Below are 18,019 nucleotides of genomic sequence, written 5' to 3'. Positions count from 1 at the left end.
TAATAAAATAAATTTATTTGAAAATATTCCTTGACTTAAATATTAGGTGAAAATACTATATTTAACTCATATTATATTAGAAATCAATAGGGAAATTTTTAGGGAATTTCTAACATCAAAAAGGGAATTTTTTGGTTACCTAATATAGAAAAAGGGAATTTGAAACTTCCCAGAGTGGAAGCACTGACTTGGAATACTTATCGCGGCAGCTTTTCGTCTCGATGTGGCTACGGATTTTCTGACGTCACTATGTGAACTTAACTAACAACATCGTGAGAGGGGAGTGCCCGCAAAGGGGATTTTTTCTCTCGTAGGCGGGGCCAAAGCCGTCAGAGTGATCTTACCAGACGCGATACGGCAAGATAAGCATTTCAAGCAGAGGTATGGAATCCTGCTTGAGGTCACTTAGCGCAGTGTGCATTTGGGGCCAATTTTGCACCTCCCTCAAGATATATGTTTCGCACCACCCCCGTAGAGTCGGGAACATGAAGGAGCAAAGGTTTGGTTAGATTTGAAATATGTAGCTATGAGAAACCCTACTTATTTCTGTGTGAAACTTTTAAACAAACCATTGAAAATGCCAAACCAAAGAAGGAAACATTTTTTGTCGCTGCAACTCAATGCGCAGAAAGTATACTGTTTACTAACAAACACCCATGAGAGCAGTGCATTTAGTCGTCCACATTTTGGCGCGAAACAAAGTCTATAGAATGTCTCAAAAATGAAAGAGGTTAAGTATCTAACCGATCACAACCGTAGTGATTTAACACATAAATAAAAATTAGTTTTCATTTTTGGTTCAAAATACCAACTATATCAGAGGGGTAATTAGAAATAAATATTTTAGAGATATAACATATCCATTACCAAAAGGGACAATTACCAAAAGTGTGCAAATTCCTATACTTTCCAATGCTAAAGATTTATTCAATGCCTCTATCGAGATAGACCACATAGAAGGCAAGGTTAGGATGGACGATGCACCTTTTTTCTGGTTTGTTTTTTCGTGTTTTGTATTAAAACGTAGATAGATGGCAGTAGCGTTATCGTTGAGTGGCAAAAAATCAAAACGCTTGCTAGCCTTCTCCAGTGCTTCCTTAGTTCTCGAAGCCCTCACCACTTTTTAACTTGTTTCCCTCCCCTCTCCACTATTTTTTAACTTTGCTCGTAACATTCATTAAAAAAAGATTCGATTGACACACTTTTGGTAAATATGTCTTTTTGGCCACTACTTATACAGGGTGTTTGAAAAGGTTATGCAAAAATTTGAAGGAGTTGTAGGGTGTGAGTTGAAAAGTATGCCTGCTTTGTTCCCATTATCCTACGATGAGTTAAAAGAGCGCCAGAGAACTTCAAAGTGTGGCCTTATAGCCCCTGGAAGTAGGCTGCAACAAGCGCAAAACCAAGCAGCAGGGAAATTCCAACAATACGGTTTGGGTTCGTGTGATAGGTAAAAAGGACTTTGTAAACAAATCGAGGTAATTAGCGTAAAAAAGTAAACTTCAACAGTATTTAAAGTCCTTGCTGCTTGGTTTGGCGCTTGTTGCAGCCTACTTCCAGGGGCTAGTAGGCCACACTTTGAAGCTCTGGCGCTCTTTTCACTCATCGTAGGATAATGGGAACAAAGCAGGCATACTTCTCAACTCACCCCCTACAACTCCTTAAGATTTTTGTATAACCTTTTGAAACACCCTGTGTATACCTCTAAACAGAAACCAAAAAAGAAAAGTACATAATTATCTACCATCTAGCAAATATTAGTTAATTTAAGAAAGTGAAACCACCACCAGTTAGTCCACAAATATTAACAAACAACTTACAAAATACCCGCATTCTTGGTGGTGTTTGAGAATGTTCATTATAACGTCCTTAAGTGTGTACACCTCAATCGCCCTCAGTTCAAACGTCACTTTGGAAAAATGGTTTCCGCTTGATGGTTGCGGTCAAGTCTTCGACGCTCTTCGGGCTGCCATCCTCCGGCGGACTGAAGTTGAGCAAGGGCTCCTCGTCATTTGGACCGTAGAGGTCATTGTCGGGACTCGTGGGCTGGCTAATGGTCACGAACTTGGTCTTCTTCTTGGGCTTGGCTGGCGCCGCCGCTTGTTCTTCGTCGTCGTTAATCGTCTTCAAGCTCGTGGTCCGGAAGGGCTTCCGGCCTCTGTTGACTAAGATGGATTTGGCCGCTTCCTTGGGTGGAACGACCTCGGGGAACGCAGCTGCTGGTGGTTCTGGTTTGACGGACAATGGTTGGCCTATTTTGGCCTCGCTTTCGGGAACTTTTAACAAGGGGTCAATCTAGTAAAGAAAACGTATTTTTTAGTGTTGTAAGTCGGAAAAATTTCCGCGGAAAATGACCAAGGCCTTTTTTCCCGGAAAATTTTCCGTATTTGTCCGTATTTTTCCGAAAAAAATAAAAATGTATTTTCATGCCATCATTAGTCTAATATTGTTTGCCAATTTAAATAAAGCGGCATTTTCACCTAATTTTTTCGAATCTAAAAGTAAAACTAAACCTCTAGACTAGTTTAAACTGATTAACAATGTAACACTATTAATGTTTTGTAGTATGTTTAAGTACTGTTATTAGACATTTTATATCGATAAAAATTAAAAAAAAAATTAAAACCCCTTAAAAAGTAATTTATGTTTAATTAAATTATTTAAAATAAATAATTTTTTTTCCGATTTGCGGAACATTATCCGGAAAATGTTCTGGAAATTTTTCCGAATTTCATTTTTCCGGAAAATTAACAACATGGGTATTTTTCATGGTAAAAAAACAACAACAAAAAAGCAAAGAATGAATTGATGTGCCTAAGAATAGGGGATATTATCATTATCATTAGCCTCTTGTACCATTCTCATATTCTTTGTCGTCTGCTTTTTATTCGCAGAATGTAAACATGGCGATCGTGTGGGTTTTACTAAAATGATGTCATTTTATTCCGATTCTGTGTTAGCGAATAGTTTGAGTCGGGGTAAAAACGTTTCTGTGACTTTTTTAGCAGATAAATTCTGGCTAGCAGACGACAAAATCCGATTTACTCCTTTACACCTCCTTTTCAGAAGGGGTAAAAAGAGTAGCCCTAATACTCCGGAACAAGCGAATAGTTTAAAGGGCAGCGTAATTCTCATTCCCGGAACAGGCGAATTAAACGGTTTAGGTTAGAAAGAGTACAATTTTAGTCCGAGAACAGGCGAAAGGAAACCACCTAGTCCTACATCCTGAGGTACATTAATTAATTCTTGGTTAAAGCGCTTGAAGGTTCACTAACATTTATTGCATTGCGAAATTCAATTTTCCGTGGACGCTAAACGTTTTATCAAGTACTAAGAACTATGAACCTTAACATTCGCGCATGCTGCCTTGTTGTTATACTTTCAGAAGCAGTCTAAGCAGTCGACGGTTGTCTCTCGATGTAAACATCCATTACACCGAGGCCCAAGTTAGGCTTAAGCCATCGGCGCCAAAATGTAAGTCTTTTATAGTTCTTAGTACCTCTATGTGTTCTTAGTTTTATTGATGTGTTTTATCATAAACGCCACAAGGGTAAATTTCGCCTGCAATTACGGAGGTCAAATGGTTTATTAAGTATAGTATTAATCCATTGATATTAGTCGAAACTCTAGGAAGGTCAAATATCTAGGTTCACAGGTTAAAATTAAAAATTTAGTCTTCAGTAGGACACGGAGACTGTGTTGGTCGGATAGCCTTTCAAAAACAGCGTAATATACAAAAGCTCTTTTGACGTTCCAACGACTGAAATAGGCTTACCTTCGAGGATTCAATAACTGGAGCATTTTCGGAAAGGACGGGGATTCCTTCGGGAATTTTCGACAAGCGCTCGGGAGACTTCGGCACTGGTTCGGAAATCCTGGGCAAGGCGTCCTCGAACCTCGGAGATATAACGTGGGCATCGGCCGTTTCACGGGCCTCCTCGGGTGTCAGTTCCCTTATTTCTTGCAGCGGCGATTTGGACTTGGGTGGTTCGGGACCGGGTGTGATGGGCGGGGTTTCGTACAACGGCGACGAGACGTGACCAGACCCTGGCGACGGCAAGGACTTGGGAGGGGTTGCTGACGTGACCACTAACTGGTGACTGTCGTAAAAGGAGAGTTCCTGCAAGGGGTTCTCGTAGATGGTCGGGGAGGCGTACACGGGCGGAGGTTTGGAGGGAGGCGGTGGCGACGGAGTGCGCTCTTCCATGTTCATGGCTTCGGGGAACATGCCTTCGTCTTCTGACAAGGACGCCGCCACTGAGGACAAGCTTCCCAGTTTGTCACCACCTCCTGAGATTAAAACCAATTCAAGTTTATTCTAAACCTAATCTAATATAAACTCAACTACTTGAAAAATAAAGTAATTGCTAGACGCTTCAATAAAACCTTTTCGCTTTTAGATACTGGACCAAGCAAAACAAGGCTAGTAGGATCGAAATGCACTATAGAGACAAACACAGCACTCCACACAACTCGTCAAAAGTCGTGCATTTTCTCGTGTACAATTTTCATTGGTTAGACGCTTTAGCGCCTGCTGCCGTCGGAAGGGGAAAATTCGGAAATTGGCTCCCCCCCCCCCCGCCCGTAAAACGTGCAGCGTAAAAGCTCGTCCAATGAAATTTGTACACAACTCGCGTTAGCGTGTTTAAAGGCTAGCTGCGTTCTCCTTGTGTTTGTTGCTCCTAGGTGACACCAATAGCCGACGCAAAAACCTACGTTAGGCCTAATGATTTTTTTCTATTAGCGCGTTTTCTAAACTTTGGCACATTTTTTACTCATTTAAGCTAAGCTTAACAGATTTTCTGAAAACTAGTCCTTTGACGGGGGCTGGTGGAAGCTAAGCTTAACAGATTTTGTTTACCCTTTTGAAAACTTCTGGCACTGCTTTTCGCCCAAGCGAAAAGGATTATCTTGCTAGCCCCGCCTGTGTATTAATACTTGCTAGATAATTTCTGAATTTAAGCGTCTGTTGCACCAACCTTTTGTCCCATCGGTTATGGGTTGATCCTGTATCCTCAAGGTAGGTTCGTCACTGTCACTGCCATGATCATCCTGTTGGTCTTCTTTGTCTTGCAAGGTCTTCATGTTAACATTAACATCAACTTTCTTGTGAACTTTGGGAGAGTCGACCTTCTCGCCGCTCTTCTTCAGCAACGCGTTCGAGAGTTTACCAATGAACTTCAGACTGCTGGACCGTTCCCTTTTCATTTCCGGTTTGACAGCCACTTCTGGTTCGACCACGGGCTCGTTAACACCCATGGTATCCACGCTTTGAAGACCCAAGTTACTGTAGCGCAACTGGCGGCGACGCCTTGAACTAGGATGACGCGTGATCCCTGGACGTGTACTCATGAACATGCTGGGCAGTTGAAGACTGGTAGACATGTTGGGAGTTGGCATTTCGCTCGAGACGTGGTAGTTTTCCACTAAATTGAGGTCAGACAGGTGGAAGATATCATCCTAAAGAAATTAATTTTCCGTGATATGGCAAACCTGCTACATCTTTTTCTTAGGAGAGTTAACAGGGCTGTCAGATTTTTAAAGAAAACTTTTGCTAATTCTTTTCAAATAAAACTTCCTGACTATGAAATTTTAATTTTCAAAAAATAATTATTAAAAACTTTACTGGTTAACCTTTGACCCCTTCGGTTAACCTGTTAAATAAATTACTTACGGGATAATCATTATGTTGTCTGGGGGGATTTACGGTAGATGGCGTTGAAGAGGCACTTGAGCCTGGTGACTCCGGCTCCTTGTTCACTTGTTTCTTCCCTTTGCGTTTTCGTCTGCTACTCTGTAGAGACACGCTACTACCTACAAATACAAGTCATCTTGTTATACATATATTAAAGCAAGTGGCGGCTCGAGTCGCTCGACGTGAAGTAGCTCTTTTTGCCATAGATGTAGCCAGCGTCTAAATAAAAAAAGCGATAACCCTCACGTAGATCAAAGATAATCTAGACTACGTAGATTGGATCGTTTTAAATTGGTCAATAAGATAAATTAAAGAATTATAAACAATATTTTTACACGGGATAAATAATTTGTCTAACTATAATACTCTACAATAGCTCTCTGACGACGTTATCATTTGGCTATTTTAAATTTAAGCAACCTTTGACATAAATAGATGGCACCACTCTCTCCAGGAAAATCGCGTTTTTCGAAGAATCGAAAGCCATCTCTAATAACAGAGGCCTTTTCAAAATACAGGTGGCAATAATAAAGCCGCCACTTGCTTTAAGCTTATATAGGGTGTTTCAAAAGGTTATGCAAAAATGTTAAGGAGTTGTAGGGGGTGAGTTGAGAAGTATGAGTGTTTTTTCCCCATTATCCTACGATGAGTTAAAAGAGCACCAGAGAGCTTCAAAGTGTGGCCTACTAGCCCCTGGAAGTAGGCTGCAACAAGCGCTGGTTACCTTATTTGTTTACCAAGTACTTTTTTACCTACCACACGAACCCAACCCTTAATGTTCGCATATCCCTGCTGCTTGGTTTTGAGCTTGTTGCAGCCTACTTCCAGGGGTGAGTAGGCCACACTTTGAAGCTCTCTGGCGCTCTTTTAACTGTATAAATATCAAGGTGAAGGAAATCAAAGATTAAATTTACCATTTACTCTCTCCCTAGAAAACAGACGATTCAGATGTGAAAGGATGTTCTGTCGGGGATTACCTAGACCAGAAATACTGCTTCTAGTACTGGCGGATAATTGGCGCGACAGGTAATTTCCGGGAAGCGTGGATTTGACACTGACTGGGATGAAATGGTTGGGGTTCACCTTAACGTCAAATTCGTTCTCTTCCTCCAGAGGTGTCAAAGGTATTATCTCGGCTTCTTTAGGAGAAACTCTGAAATGATAAACATTACGTCTGTAATGTAGGATTTTTAAACACTATAAACTGACTTTTCGACTTATTAATCAGAAAACATTACAGATACACGAAAGATCTACGAGATACGTAAAATACGCGACGATATAGAAAATAGTTTAGACAAAACTAAATAAAATTATTTCAAATATACAAGTTCACAAACTGGAATAATTTTTACAACAAGTAAAATCCGCAAAGGGCTCGAGTGCCCTGGGCAGTTAAAACGCCCCTGGCACGTGCACCTATACCCCTCTGGCTACACTCCCCCTGAACTGTCTGTGGCATAAGTCTAGAGGGGGGTATTTCGGGATGGGAATGATTTTTTTTGTATGTTTTAATTAGTCCAAACGTATTTTAATTTAATAATATTATTAATTATTAATAATAATAAAATTTTTATATAACATACTGTGTAAAATGTTTCCCGAATTCCAGTAACCCAAACTTACATTAGTGTAGCTGCTGAACCTTGATGTGGTTCAGTTCTGAACTGTTCCGAACCGGCGGTGTAAGGGAGTTCGGGTGGCATAATCTCGTCCCAGTACTGATCTCGAATGAGTTCGGGATGCTCTTGGTGCATTTCGTCCACGATTAAATAAGACACCTATAGTCAAAATTCAATCAAAACAGTAAATCGAGATGAACATCAGTTTGTAACTAAGTTTCACAACTGTATGTCAGTTTCCGATCTTCCGTGTGTTACATTTTGACTGAGATCTATGAATTACCACATATTTTTTGCACTTCAGACTAAGGCATTCGGTACTTCGTCGTCATGGTGAGCTCGTGCAGAGAGTCGTACTGGGTTCCGGCACGTGATAATTGGTTTTAAGCTTGATAACGTCAATTCTAAGTCACTCCAGACATCTGTGACACACACTGACACCTAGGAGCAACAAACACAAGGAGAACGCAGCTAGCCTTTAAACAAGATAACGCAGTGTTGTGTAAATATTTCATGGGGCGAGCCTTTTCGCTGAGCGTTTTACGGAAAGGGGGAAGACAATTTCCGAATTTTCCCCTTCCGACGGCAGCCGGCGCTAAAGCGTCTAACCAATAGAAAATGTACGCAAGTAAATGCACTACTTTTGGCTGGTTGCGTTCTTCTTGTGTGGGGTGCTGTGTTTGTTGCTCCTAGCTTACACACTGACTGACTGACTGACACACTTATGGAACATAATTATTCAATTATGATTCGACTATTCACCTGAAAGTTCCGATCCAAAATGAAATTCATTTCAAAATCATCATCGTCTTCTCCAAACGGATTTACAAGTGTTTCGGCCACCTTAAGCACATTATTATTAAATTAATTAAGTGATTAAGTAAGTTATTTATCGAATACGAAAGTACCTTAAGCCAACCCATATAGAAAAAGAACTGTAAGAAGTTGAAAATGGGAAAATAGACGTTGTTGTCGTGGCCTTGGTATCCTTGTTTGGGGTCCAAGTGTTGCCGGCCCAGAAGGGTGGCCACGAAGAAGACATAAACGGCCAAAGTCACGACTTGAGTATACACTAATGGAATACTGATCCAGTCGTAGTTGAACAGTCCTCCGCAAAGCTTCCTGTAAGCGGCTATGGCCTGTAGAGTCATAGTCAGTTGGTTAGATTTCATAATTCCATCAATCAAGGTGCTTGAACAGACAGACTTAACTAAAAGACGTCGCAAAAATAGGCACTCGTTTTCAACCTTCCCTACATCGGTCCCTACAGCCACCAGTCACAAGACTCCGGCCTCTGAGACCGTACACTTACTCTGTGGAGAAAGATACTCGGAAACCGGAACCTGGAGACTAAAGACCAGAGACTAAATCTTTTAGTGGAGAGTGTTGAGAACTTGAGACCCAAGACCATGCAGAGACTAGATCTGATAGTGGAGATTCTGAAAACTCCAAACTAAAGATCAAACCTTCTGGAAACTCTAGACTAGAGACCAGAACTCATAGTGGATAAACTAAGCCAGATACTAGATCTTATAGTTGAGACCCTAAACCAGAGACTATATAATATATAAGAGAGTTTAAAGACTTAGAGCAGAAACCAAATCTTATAGTAGATATTTTAGACCAGATACTAGATCTTATATTACAGTTAAGTGACGAAGCAATGTGCCAATTTACTCTGGGACTCCGGTTTCCAGCATCCAATCTCCATCTATTAATACCGGAGTCTTACCATTACATAGATTACGAATCCTGCGGAGACTGGACACAGGAAATGAGAAAGCCATACGAACGGTGGATGCTGGAGACTAGAAGACCGGAGACCAATAGTATCGTCACCGTAGCTACACCCAAACCAATAGTGAAGGTCTTAGAAGGGACTATTTCTGCGACCAAAGGAGGCTTACTTCGACGATTGTGTTGAGAGCGAAATCGTCCCGTATTCTGCCTTCTTTGCGGGCACGCGTGGCGATGCTGGAAGCCCAAACCAAGGGCATCCAGTACGTGCAGTGGACGGTTTGCATAGATTCGTACGCTTTCTTCTCATTGGGCAGCATCATGCCGGCTTCGACCAGATGGTCAAAGGTTGGAAAACGCTTCTTGACGCAGGGGCTGATACTTATCATCGTAATTGTGGAAGCCAAATTGACATAACGCATCATTGTCCTGCGCATAAGACGCCCCCTGTCGTCCTAACGGATTAAAAACAAATTATTGGCTGTAGCAAAAGTAACACATCGGCTGTAAGAGCAGGTTTTGTCCGTTGCTCAACGGTCACGTGACGTCGCAGCACGGAGTAAGGCTAGCTGCAGACGCCGTAACAGACGATATTTTATCAAATTTACAACAAGCGTAAAAAGCGTTCAACAAGCAATGGTCTCAACGAAAATAATTTTTCAGATACTTCGTTGAGAGTTACTGAACGCAGCCATAAGTACGAGCTATCCTATTTTCCTAACGCTATTTTTTCCACGGCTAACTTTGATCACGCGCTGCATACAATTACAACGATTTTAACTTGTGGTAAAGTTATAGGCATGCTATAAATAGCACTCACGAATTTGTTTAGGTGGAGAAATTGAATGCACTTCTGTAATTGCTCTACACGCGACCGAAATCTATCACTCTCTATCTATTTCAGTAGCCTTCGAAAACATTGAGAGGTGGAGCGTGAATGTTAAGAGGGGTCGAGAAGGGAATGGAAATTTAGTACAGTCAAAGGTAGGCCCAAGGGGGGTCTGGACCAGGAAACCCCCCCTTGTCTACGCCACTGCGGTGGAGACTAAGCAATATCTCAGTCTTCTCAGATTCGAAAGCACTCCCTTGCTAATAGCGTTGACCCACTTCCTGTTGGAACTCAGAAATAATTAACTCCATAGTTGCTATGGAAACCAAATATAGATAGCGCCCTACGGCAACAAATAGAGCCCGAGTTTTCTGAGGTCTTCTGCCGGAAGTCGGTAATAGCTGCGTTAGAAAACCGTCAATCAGAAAGTTCTCTATTTTCGGATCTAGGGGACGAGGTCTATATTATCTTTGTTCGACGCCCAAACGCGTGACTCAGGCATACCTTCCCGCTCCCAAACACGTGATACGGGCATACCTTTTTGCTTCGCAAAATACGTGACTCAGTCATACCTTCCCGCTCCCAAACACGTGACTCAGGCATGCATTCCTGCTTTGCAAAACACGTGACTCGGGCATATCTACCCGCTTCGCCATAACACGTGATTATGTAGCCCCATCCTCAGAATTTACATGAATCTGTGGTTCTTTAACATAGGTTTTTCAGGTCGACGCTCTCACCATCGCATCATTTTTTCCCTTTTGATAAACTCCCGTACAAGGACCATATAAAGAGTAGTATATTCCCTAGCGACTCGCCCAGAGTTGCCAGAAGTACGATCCAGATCGTATTTGTACGATAATCAAAGCCACGGTACGATATACTATTCAAAGGCTGGATCGTACAGCAAAAATACGATCTTACGGTAAAAACTGTTTTCTTTAGTGCGGAAACCTTTATATATCTTTAAATATTGCATCTTTCGCAAAGGTTATCTCCCAGATTCCAAACTTTTATTATTTTTTACACGCTATTGCGGTTTCATGGGGGGCGTGATAGTTGTCAACACGAATCGGAAATATTTTCTCACCCGTTTTTTCGTACAAAAAAGTGAGCTAAATTATACGACATAATAGGTTTAACAAACTGTTTTTTTATCTTTAAATATCTTATGGGCTAAAGTGACTTGTTTTCAGCCGTACGATCCTTCTCAATCTAGTATGATCCGAATCGAAACTCTTTACGATAATCCAGTGCTTGGAATCTGGCAACCCTGGAATCTACTGTTTCCTCTCTTTTTACCCACAGTCATGCAGTCTATTGTTTTTATTTGTTGCAAAAATTCTAATTCGAATACTACTGCTCAACATGGCTTCTACGATTCAAATAAATTAACAGGAATTGGCACAAAATAAACTAAACTTTGTCCGACGCCAGTGGCATAACTAATTTCCCTAGAGCCTGCCCGCAAAAATCATTTTATCACGTGGACCATTTTTTTCCTGAACCTTTTGGAACCTCAGCCATTTTTTACGCCACCGCTGTAGTCATTACTACATGAAATCATTGTAATATCTTGGAAATGTATTGTCACCAGGGTTACCCTAATAACTCTTCGAGCTATGAGTCTGTTCCCAGGTTTGACTTTTGAGCTTTTTAATAAAATAGTTCTGGACGTACTTCTCTTCTCTGCTCATCTCATTTGATAGGTTTTTGTAACTTTGAGCGAAATTGAGAGGTAGAATATATTTTCAGCTCTCAAAATTGAGCGGACATCACGAGCGCCCATTCCGGCTCACAAAATTTACCATAAATTAATGAGCTAATATATAATTGAGCGGTTAACACGCGAGAGACTACGAGCGGTGTGCGAGCTGAGCGGTTCGCTAACGGAATAGCCCATCACTGCTTTATTTTAATCGTCCTCGTAATCCTCTATAGACGCTTCAATAAATCATCCTCCCAGGAAATCACCAAGAAGTAATATTTCCAAGAGCCAGGACCTGCAAGTCACTCTTTAAATAGTGCTTGTTAAAATAATGGAAATTTTCCCCATTACGGCAGCAACAAGCGTTTCCCATGGTGTTCCCTTTTAACCAGGTAGCTTTTTTGACATATTAAGGCTTGGTAAAAACACGGCGTTCTGTTTACAGGTGAAAAGTTTCCATTATTTCCACAAGCACTATATAAACAATAACATGCGGTTCCTGGCTCTCGGAAATATTAATTCTTGGTGATTTCCTGGGAGGATAATTTATTTAAGCGCCTATTGTAACTATTATCTTCTTTCGGCGGCAAGAATGTCTGCCCATTTTCGGTGTGAAGAAACAACACTGCCAGATAAATTTTTCTCAGCGAGCCAAAAAAATTGCATCGTTGCCAATTTCAGATTATTTCGTTGGAAATAAACCGAAAATAGGGATTTCGTTTTCCCTCCAAATGTGGAATTAAAAATCAATATTTTGCATCGTAGTAAAATCAAAAAAGTTCTAGCTTAAGATAATTGTGATTTATATGAGTACTTTACTCGTTTGTTTGACACTTTAGGTTTTATTTCTTATGTTGTAAAAACGAATTGAATAATTTAACCCATAAAAAGTTAAAAAACTGATAGATTTTTACCATAATGCTATCTATAAACCACAAACATTGTGATAAATTGACAACAATATTATCGGAACGTTAACGCTACAGACCAATTAATGAAGTGGACCGAAAGTTATCAGCTCCTAAAGAAACAAAACCCCTGTACATTTATCTTTTGTTTTTGTTTTCAGACCTTCGTGATATGACTCTTAAAAGGCTTATCCAATCAAGGCGCTTCTAGCTCACGCCTTTGCAAGGGAAACGGGTTACTAAGGGGAAACCAGTGACCGAATCACGCGACATACAAAGGCTTAGTAGGTTAGTATAACGCAAAAAAACCAAGATATACTAACTTGTCCATGTAAAAAGGCACTGACAAAAAACGCTAGGGAATCGGGCCATGGTATGCTGTTGAAAGTGTTCCACCAACGACTTACGACGATGGACACGTAAAAACCAAGTACGAACGAAACGGGAATCAAATCGGCGAAATTCGAACAATATAACGCGAACTTTTCGAAATCCCTGAAAATTCACAATCTTCGTTAGGACCCGGAAATAAACCGGAATCCTTACAAAACTAAAATCAATAAATCTTAAAACGCATATAATGTACTTTCAAATACAACGATCGTGCAGCCAGTAACTGAACCAAAATAAGGAATATATAAAATGTGCAAAAAAAGCTTTATTGTTGGCAAAATAATAATATACACAGCCCCATTTACATGCACGGTGTGTTGTTTTAATAACCTTTTGGAGTCTCCTTCTAAGATACATCTATACAGTATAGTCAACGAATAATACAATGAAATATACAAAATTAAATCCGGCCATACTAATTTGTAAATTCCGCCTCGCCATCTATGAATGAATAGCGATAAATTAGTAATGACGTCGTTACGATTAATTACACTCACTAATTACCTAAACAGTAATTTCCAAAAGCACCCAAATCCGCGTGAAGTCGCAACTTCGCGACTGTAGGTGACGGTCATGACCCGATTGTATTACCACTACCGATTCTAATCACTTCCTAGGACATTTTTAGCTAAGCCTTTCAAAATATAAAGCAGGGAAAACACGCCTAAACTTGGGATAGTAAAACAATTTCGGAACTAAAGTGTTAAACCCATAACTAATCAATCAATTTTAAATTAACTAACCGTTAATACCGGATAAACATTGTAAATATAACCTAACGCGAAACGCGTCTCTCAACGTCCGAGAGTCTAGCGGTACTTGAATGGGGACGCAAAATGATGATCTCATAACGTTTATGAAGATCCCCTATTGGCTCTTTTGGAGTCACGTGGTATCGACTAGGATAAAACAAAATGCGGATCATGGGAAAACAACTGCCGATTTGTACATGTATATTATATTCAGTTCAGTGGTCTTTTAAATGGCCGTGAATATGTGGGGGTCATTCAAAACATCAATTTCGATCAATTTCTTTAAAAAATATCAATATTAGCTACATCACGTGGGAAAATACGGCAGTCATAAATAAAATTAAGTGTAAACATAAGAAAGATAGTTGGATATTTTTTAAAGCTCTAGGTACTTTTCAATTTTAGTCAATGATTTTATACGTTTTTAAATGGCCCCCTTTTTAAAGGGTAATGACATCAGTTGCCCAGGGATTCCGAAAGGGTTGGATCAGTTACTTGCAGCACGGACTGTAAATTTACAGTCCATGCTTGCAGTCTGGCAGCACTATGATCTTTAATAGCATCATAGCATAAAAGGGTGTTTTTTTTTTTAAATTTAACCTTGATTGCGTTTTCCATTTGACTGTTCCGCGATTGATCTCCGACCTCCCGATCTAGAGATAAAGGAAACGTGTTCCAACAATTCGGGTGCTTTATTTTGAAACTGAAAAGGTGCACTCTAAATAATTTGCTCCTTACGCCAAAAACTAACTCCGAGATCTATCGAAAGTGGTAGTTTTCGAGCAATCTAGAAGTGCTATAGAGCAGTAAATGAAACCTGAATTATCGATCGGGCTGATCTCGTGCACTAGAAAGTTGTTAAATAGGTAACGCTATAATTTTAAAGGGTTAAAAAAACCGGTATTCGCGGCACGCGGCGACGAATAAGCGTATTACGCAATCAGAGAAAGTAAAAAAAAAATGGCTGCTACGTTGCGACAGACACCGTTAACCTGCAGTGGTCATACCAGACCCGTTGTACATCTTTCGTTTAGTCCTATAACTGCATCTGGATATTTTTTAATTTCGGCTTGCAAAGGTATTTGTAATAAATTAACCATTTCCCGAAAAATTGGCGTTAATGCAATAAATAGGTCAAATAAAAAAACCCTTGCCAAGGCTTAGGTTTTCGTGAAGTCATGTTTACGAAATCAAAACGCCGGTATTTTTCATTGTATAGATGGAAAACCTATGCTTAGACAAGGGGAAACTGGAGACTGGATTGGTACATTCGATGGACATAAAGGCGCAGTTTGGGGGGTTGCCTTAAATCAAGATGCTAAAAAAGCAGCAACTGGAGCAGCTGATTTTGCGGCTAAGGTATTATTTTGAAGCTCCAAACATTTATATATGAAAAGTAAACAGCTATATGATTGTATCAGATATGGGATGCTGTTACGGGTGATGAAATTCACACTTTTACACATCAGCACATTGTAAAAAGTGTTGTATTTAGCCAAGATGACGTACGTCTCTTAACTGGCAGTAATGAGAAGTTAATGCGAATTTTTGATCTGAATAAGCCTGAAGCTGGTATGGTCAATTTATTTTTAAGCTGAAACAAATCACTAACAATGAAATATTTAGATCCTATTAAAATTCCTGGTCATACATCTGGTGTACGTCATGCGTTATTTTTAAAGGATGAAAAACGAATTGTCAGCGCTTCGGATGACAAAACCATAAGGTATTTGTTATTCAAACTTATAAAAAAGCCTACTTATTGTATTAATTTTTTCATAAGGTTTTGGGACCAAGCCAGTCTAGATGAAATAAAGAAAATTGATTTCTCAGCAGTTCCAAATAGTATCGAACTAAGCCAGGATGGAAACATGTTGACTGTCAGTAGCGGCCATACTGTTAGCTTTTGGGACACAAATAGGTAAATAACTTTTTTGTCCTACAATGCCTCAACCTGATGAGAGGAATTGTGTAAAACAAGTGTATGTTTATATTATGGGCGTTTAAAATAACTAACTCTTCATTGAGCTATGCTTTATCCTAAACCCAAAGTATGCCAAACCTGATGATTCATGTTAGGGTTTAATTATCTTTAATAATCCAAAATTAAATGGTTCCGCTGACTGGGGTCAATTTCTAGTTCCCTCTTTAGTCTAGCTTATAAACTCACTTGCGTAACTAACAGATACATGACTTCATTACACAGACTAGATGTCGATTTCATACATAAGCGGGTAAACAAATACTAAGATATCTGCCAAGCGTAACCTTTCATATTAGAAATTTAAGCTAATGGGGGTTTGAAAGACATTCGCTAGTATTGTCATTAATGGCATGTACTGTAGCAGAAAAACCATAGAAACTGTCAGCAAATTTAAGTATCTTTTGTAGTCGAAATTTAAAAATATACGTTTTCATACCTTAAAAATTTAAATCCCAATTATGGAACCATAATTTTGGTATTTTATATAATAAAATATTAGACTAAGCTTAATTAGACTTAATTTAAAGGTTACACAGTGTAAACACAGGTACTTACAGGTACCTTACTGTTTCTCTATTTAAATTAAAAAAATTGGTTCTAAATGGGGTTAACTATAAAAGTGCCAAATTAAATTCGGCAATAAAATAATACAGGGTTGCCACACGTCATGGAAATGTCAGGGAATTTAAAAATGGGCCTAATCAGGGAAAGGTCAGGAAATTTTAAGAATTTGTAAAACGTCAGGGAACTCAATTTTCTTTTGACACTTTTTGAAGATAATTTTACTCTAGATCTATGACAAATTATATGATAATCATTTATTTCCTTGAAAGTTTGGCTATTTTTTTCAATATTGAAATAACCTTAATTACTTCTAATAAAAGTAAAATATAAAATAAACATTTCAGTCTTAAAAAAGTCAGGGAAAATCTTTTAAAATGGTCAGGGAAAATAGGGAATTTGAATCTGAAAATTTAATATTAATTTTATAAATTGAAAACTTTGATACTCAACAATCATTAAACAATTCAAACTTGCCTAAAAGCCAATGTCTAATTCCGAAATAAATTATTTTAACTTGCATGTCATCAAAGCTATAAATTTAACATGATTTGTGTCGTTTTTGCTGTTTAACATTTAAAATTAATTTTTTTAAAGAATTGGTAATGGTCGTATATTGTACATATTGAAAGCAAATTCCATTACAATTTTTATAAATTTTATATGTGATCTCTATATGCTTAAAAGACTTACTTTGCAGGTGCCACCTTAACGCTCTTCTATTTTTTTAAATTTTAAAAAATTATAATAATTGTTTAGGCTTAATAATTACTTTATTGGGGCTCAATTTAAAATAGCAGGGTTGCCTGGAAAACCAGGAATTCCTAGGAAAAATCCGGGAATTTGAATTTGGGTATAAAAGTCAAGGAATTTTAAAAATTAGTCTAAAAATCGGGGAAAAGTCAGGGAATTTTAAAAATTAGTCTAAAAATCAGGGATTTTAATTTTGGTTGCAAATAGGAAACTTTTTCTAAAATATAGGTTAAAAAATACAAAATAAGTCAGGGAAAATCTGGAAAAGTCAGGGAATTTGATTGTGAAAAAACTGTGACAAACTCTGATATAAGCATTATGGATGCATCTTCTCTCAGGTTCTAAACATTTCTTAATTACAATTATGCATTGTTTTCAGGTATGAGAAAGTTAAAGAATATAACGTGCCTACTTTGGTGAATTCGGCGTCTCTGCATCCTGAAAAAACAGTATTTGTGTGTGGAGGTGAGGATTTCAAGATGTACAAGTACAATTACGAATCTGGAAGTGAAATAGGTATATAACTATTAACTAGATTGAAATAAAGTTTAAATTCTAAGCTATTTTTTTACTTTTCAGAATCATTTAAAGGTCACTTTGGTCCAGTTCACTGCATTAGGTTTTCGCCAGACGGAGAGTTGTACGCTAGTGGAAGTGAAGATGGCACGTTACGTTTATGGCAAACAACAGTTGGAAAGACTTACGGGCTTTGGAAATGTGTTCAGGCTAGCGAAATTATTGGAAATGAAAACTCAGATGCAGCGGCTAATGTTCAAAATGACATTTTGAAGGTTGAGTTGTGAAAAATGGGACAGGCTTAAGCTTAAGTATTCCACGCGTTACTTTGTGAAAATAACTCACACTCCGTACATGAAATATTAAGAAAACGCCAAAAAAAATAATAAAATATATTTATACTGTGCATTGTTTTTGTTGTTTTATTTAATAGCATTTATTTATCCCTAATTACTCTAAGACCTCTTGGATCAAGTAATAGTTTTCTGTTTGCTGCTTGAGATTCGCTCAAAATCTGTATGATTCGAGCTATTTTATTTAAACTGTAAACGGATTAAATCA

At 38.8% G+C, this 18,019-nt stretch overlaps 2 protein-coding genes across 2 annotated transcripts; one reads left to right on the top strand and one right to left on the bottom strand.

Moving 5' to 3' along the window:
- Positions 1-1,745: 1,745 nt before the first annotated feature.
- On the bottom strand, positions 1,746-13,467 carry LOC149958336 (uncharacterized). Its single transcript, XM_090167148.1, has 11 exons — positions 13,397-13,467; positions 12,823-12,994; positions 9,225-9,509; positions 8,226-8,456; positions 8,080-8,160; positions 7,322-7,476; positions 6,610-6,848; positions 5,675-5,814; positions 4,980-5,460; positions 3,776-4,290; positions 1,746-2,295 (listed from the first exon to the last, which is right to left on the bottom strand). The coding sequence occupies exons 1-11, from the start codon at positions 13,465-13,467 to the stop codon at positions 1,900-1,902; spliced, it is 2,766 nt and encodes a 921-aa protein (XP_090023274.1). The 3' UTR covers positions 1,746-1,899.
- A 957-nt stretch (positions 13,468-14,424) lies between these two features.
- Positions 14,425-17,864, top strand: wmd (serine-threonine kinase receptor-associated protein wmd). Its single transcript, XM_090164934.1, has 7 exons — positions 14,425-14,722; positions 14,864-15,003; positions 15,066-15,216; positions 15,271-15,370; positions 15,428-15,565; positions 17,322-17,458; positions 17,522-17,864. The coding sequence occupies exons 1-7, from the start codon at positions 14,605-14,607 to the stop codon at positions 17,743-17,745; spliced, it is 1,008 nt and encodes a 335-aa protein (XP_090021060.1). The 5' UTR covers positions 14,425-14,604; the 3' UTR covers positions 17,746-17,864.
- Positions 17,865-18,019: the final 155 nt, after the last annotated feature.

The sequence above is a fragment of the Leiobunum rupestre genome, chromosome 2, assembly GCF_980474605.1.
Source record: "Leiobunum rupestre chromosome 2, qqLeiRupe1.1.hap1, whole genome shotgun sequence".
NCBI lineage: Eukaryota > Metazoa > Arthropoda > Arachnida > Opiliones > Sclerosomatidae > Leiobunum > Leiobunum rupestre.
This window is presented reverse-complemented; position numbering and strand designations above follow the sequence as displayed.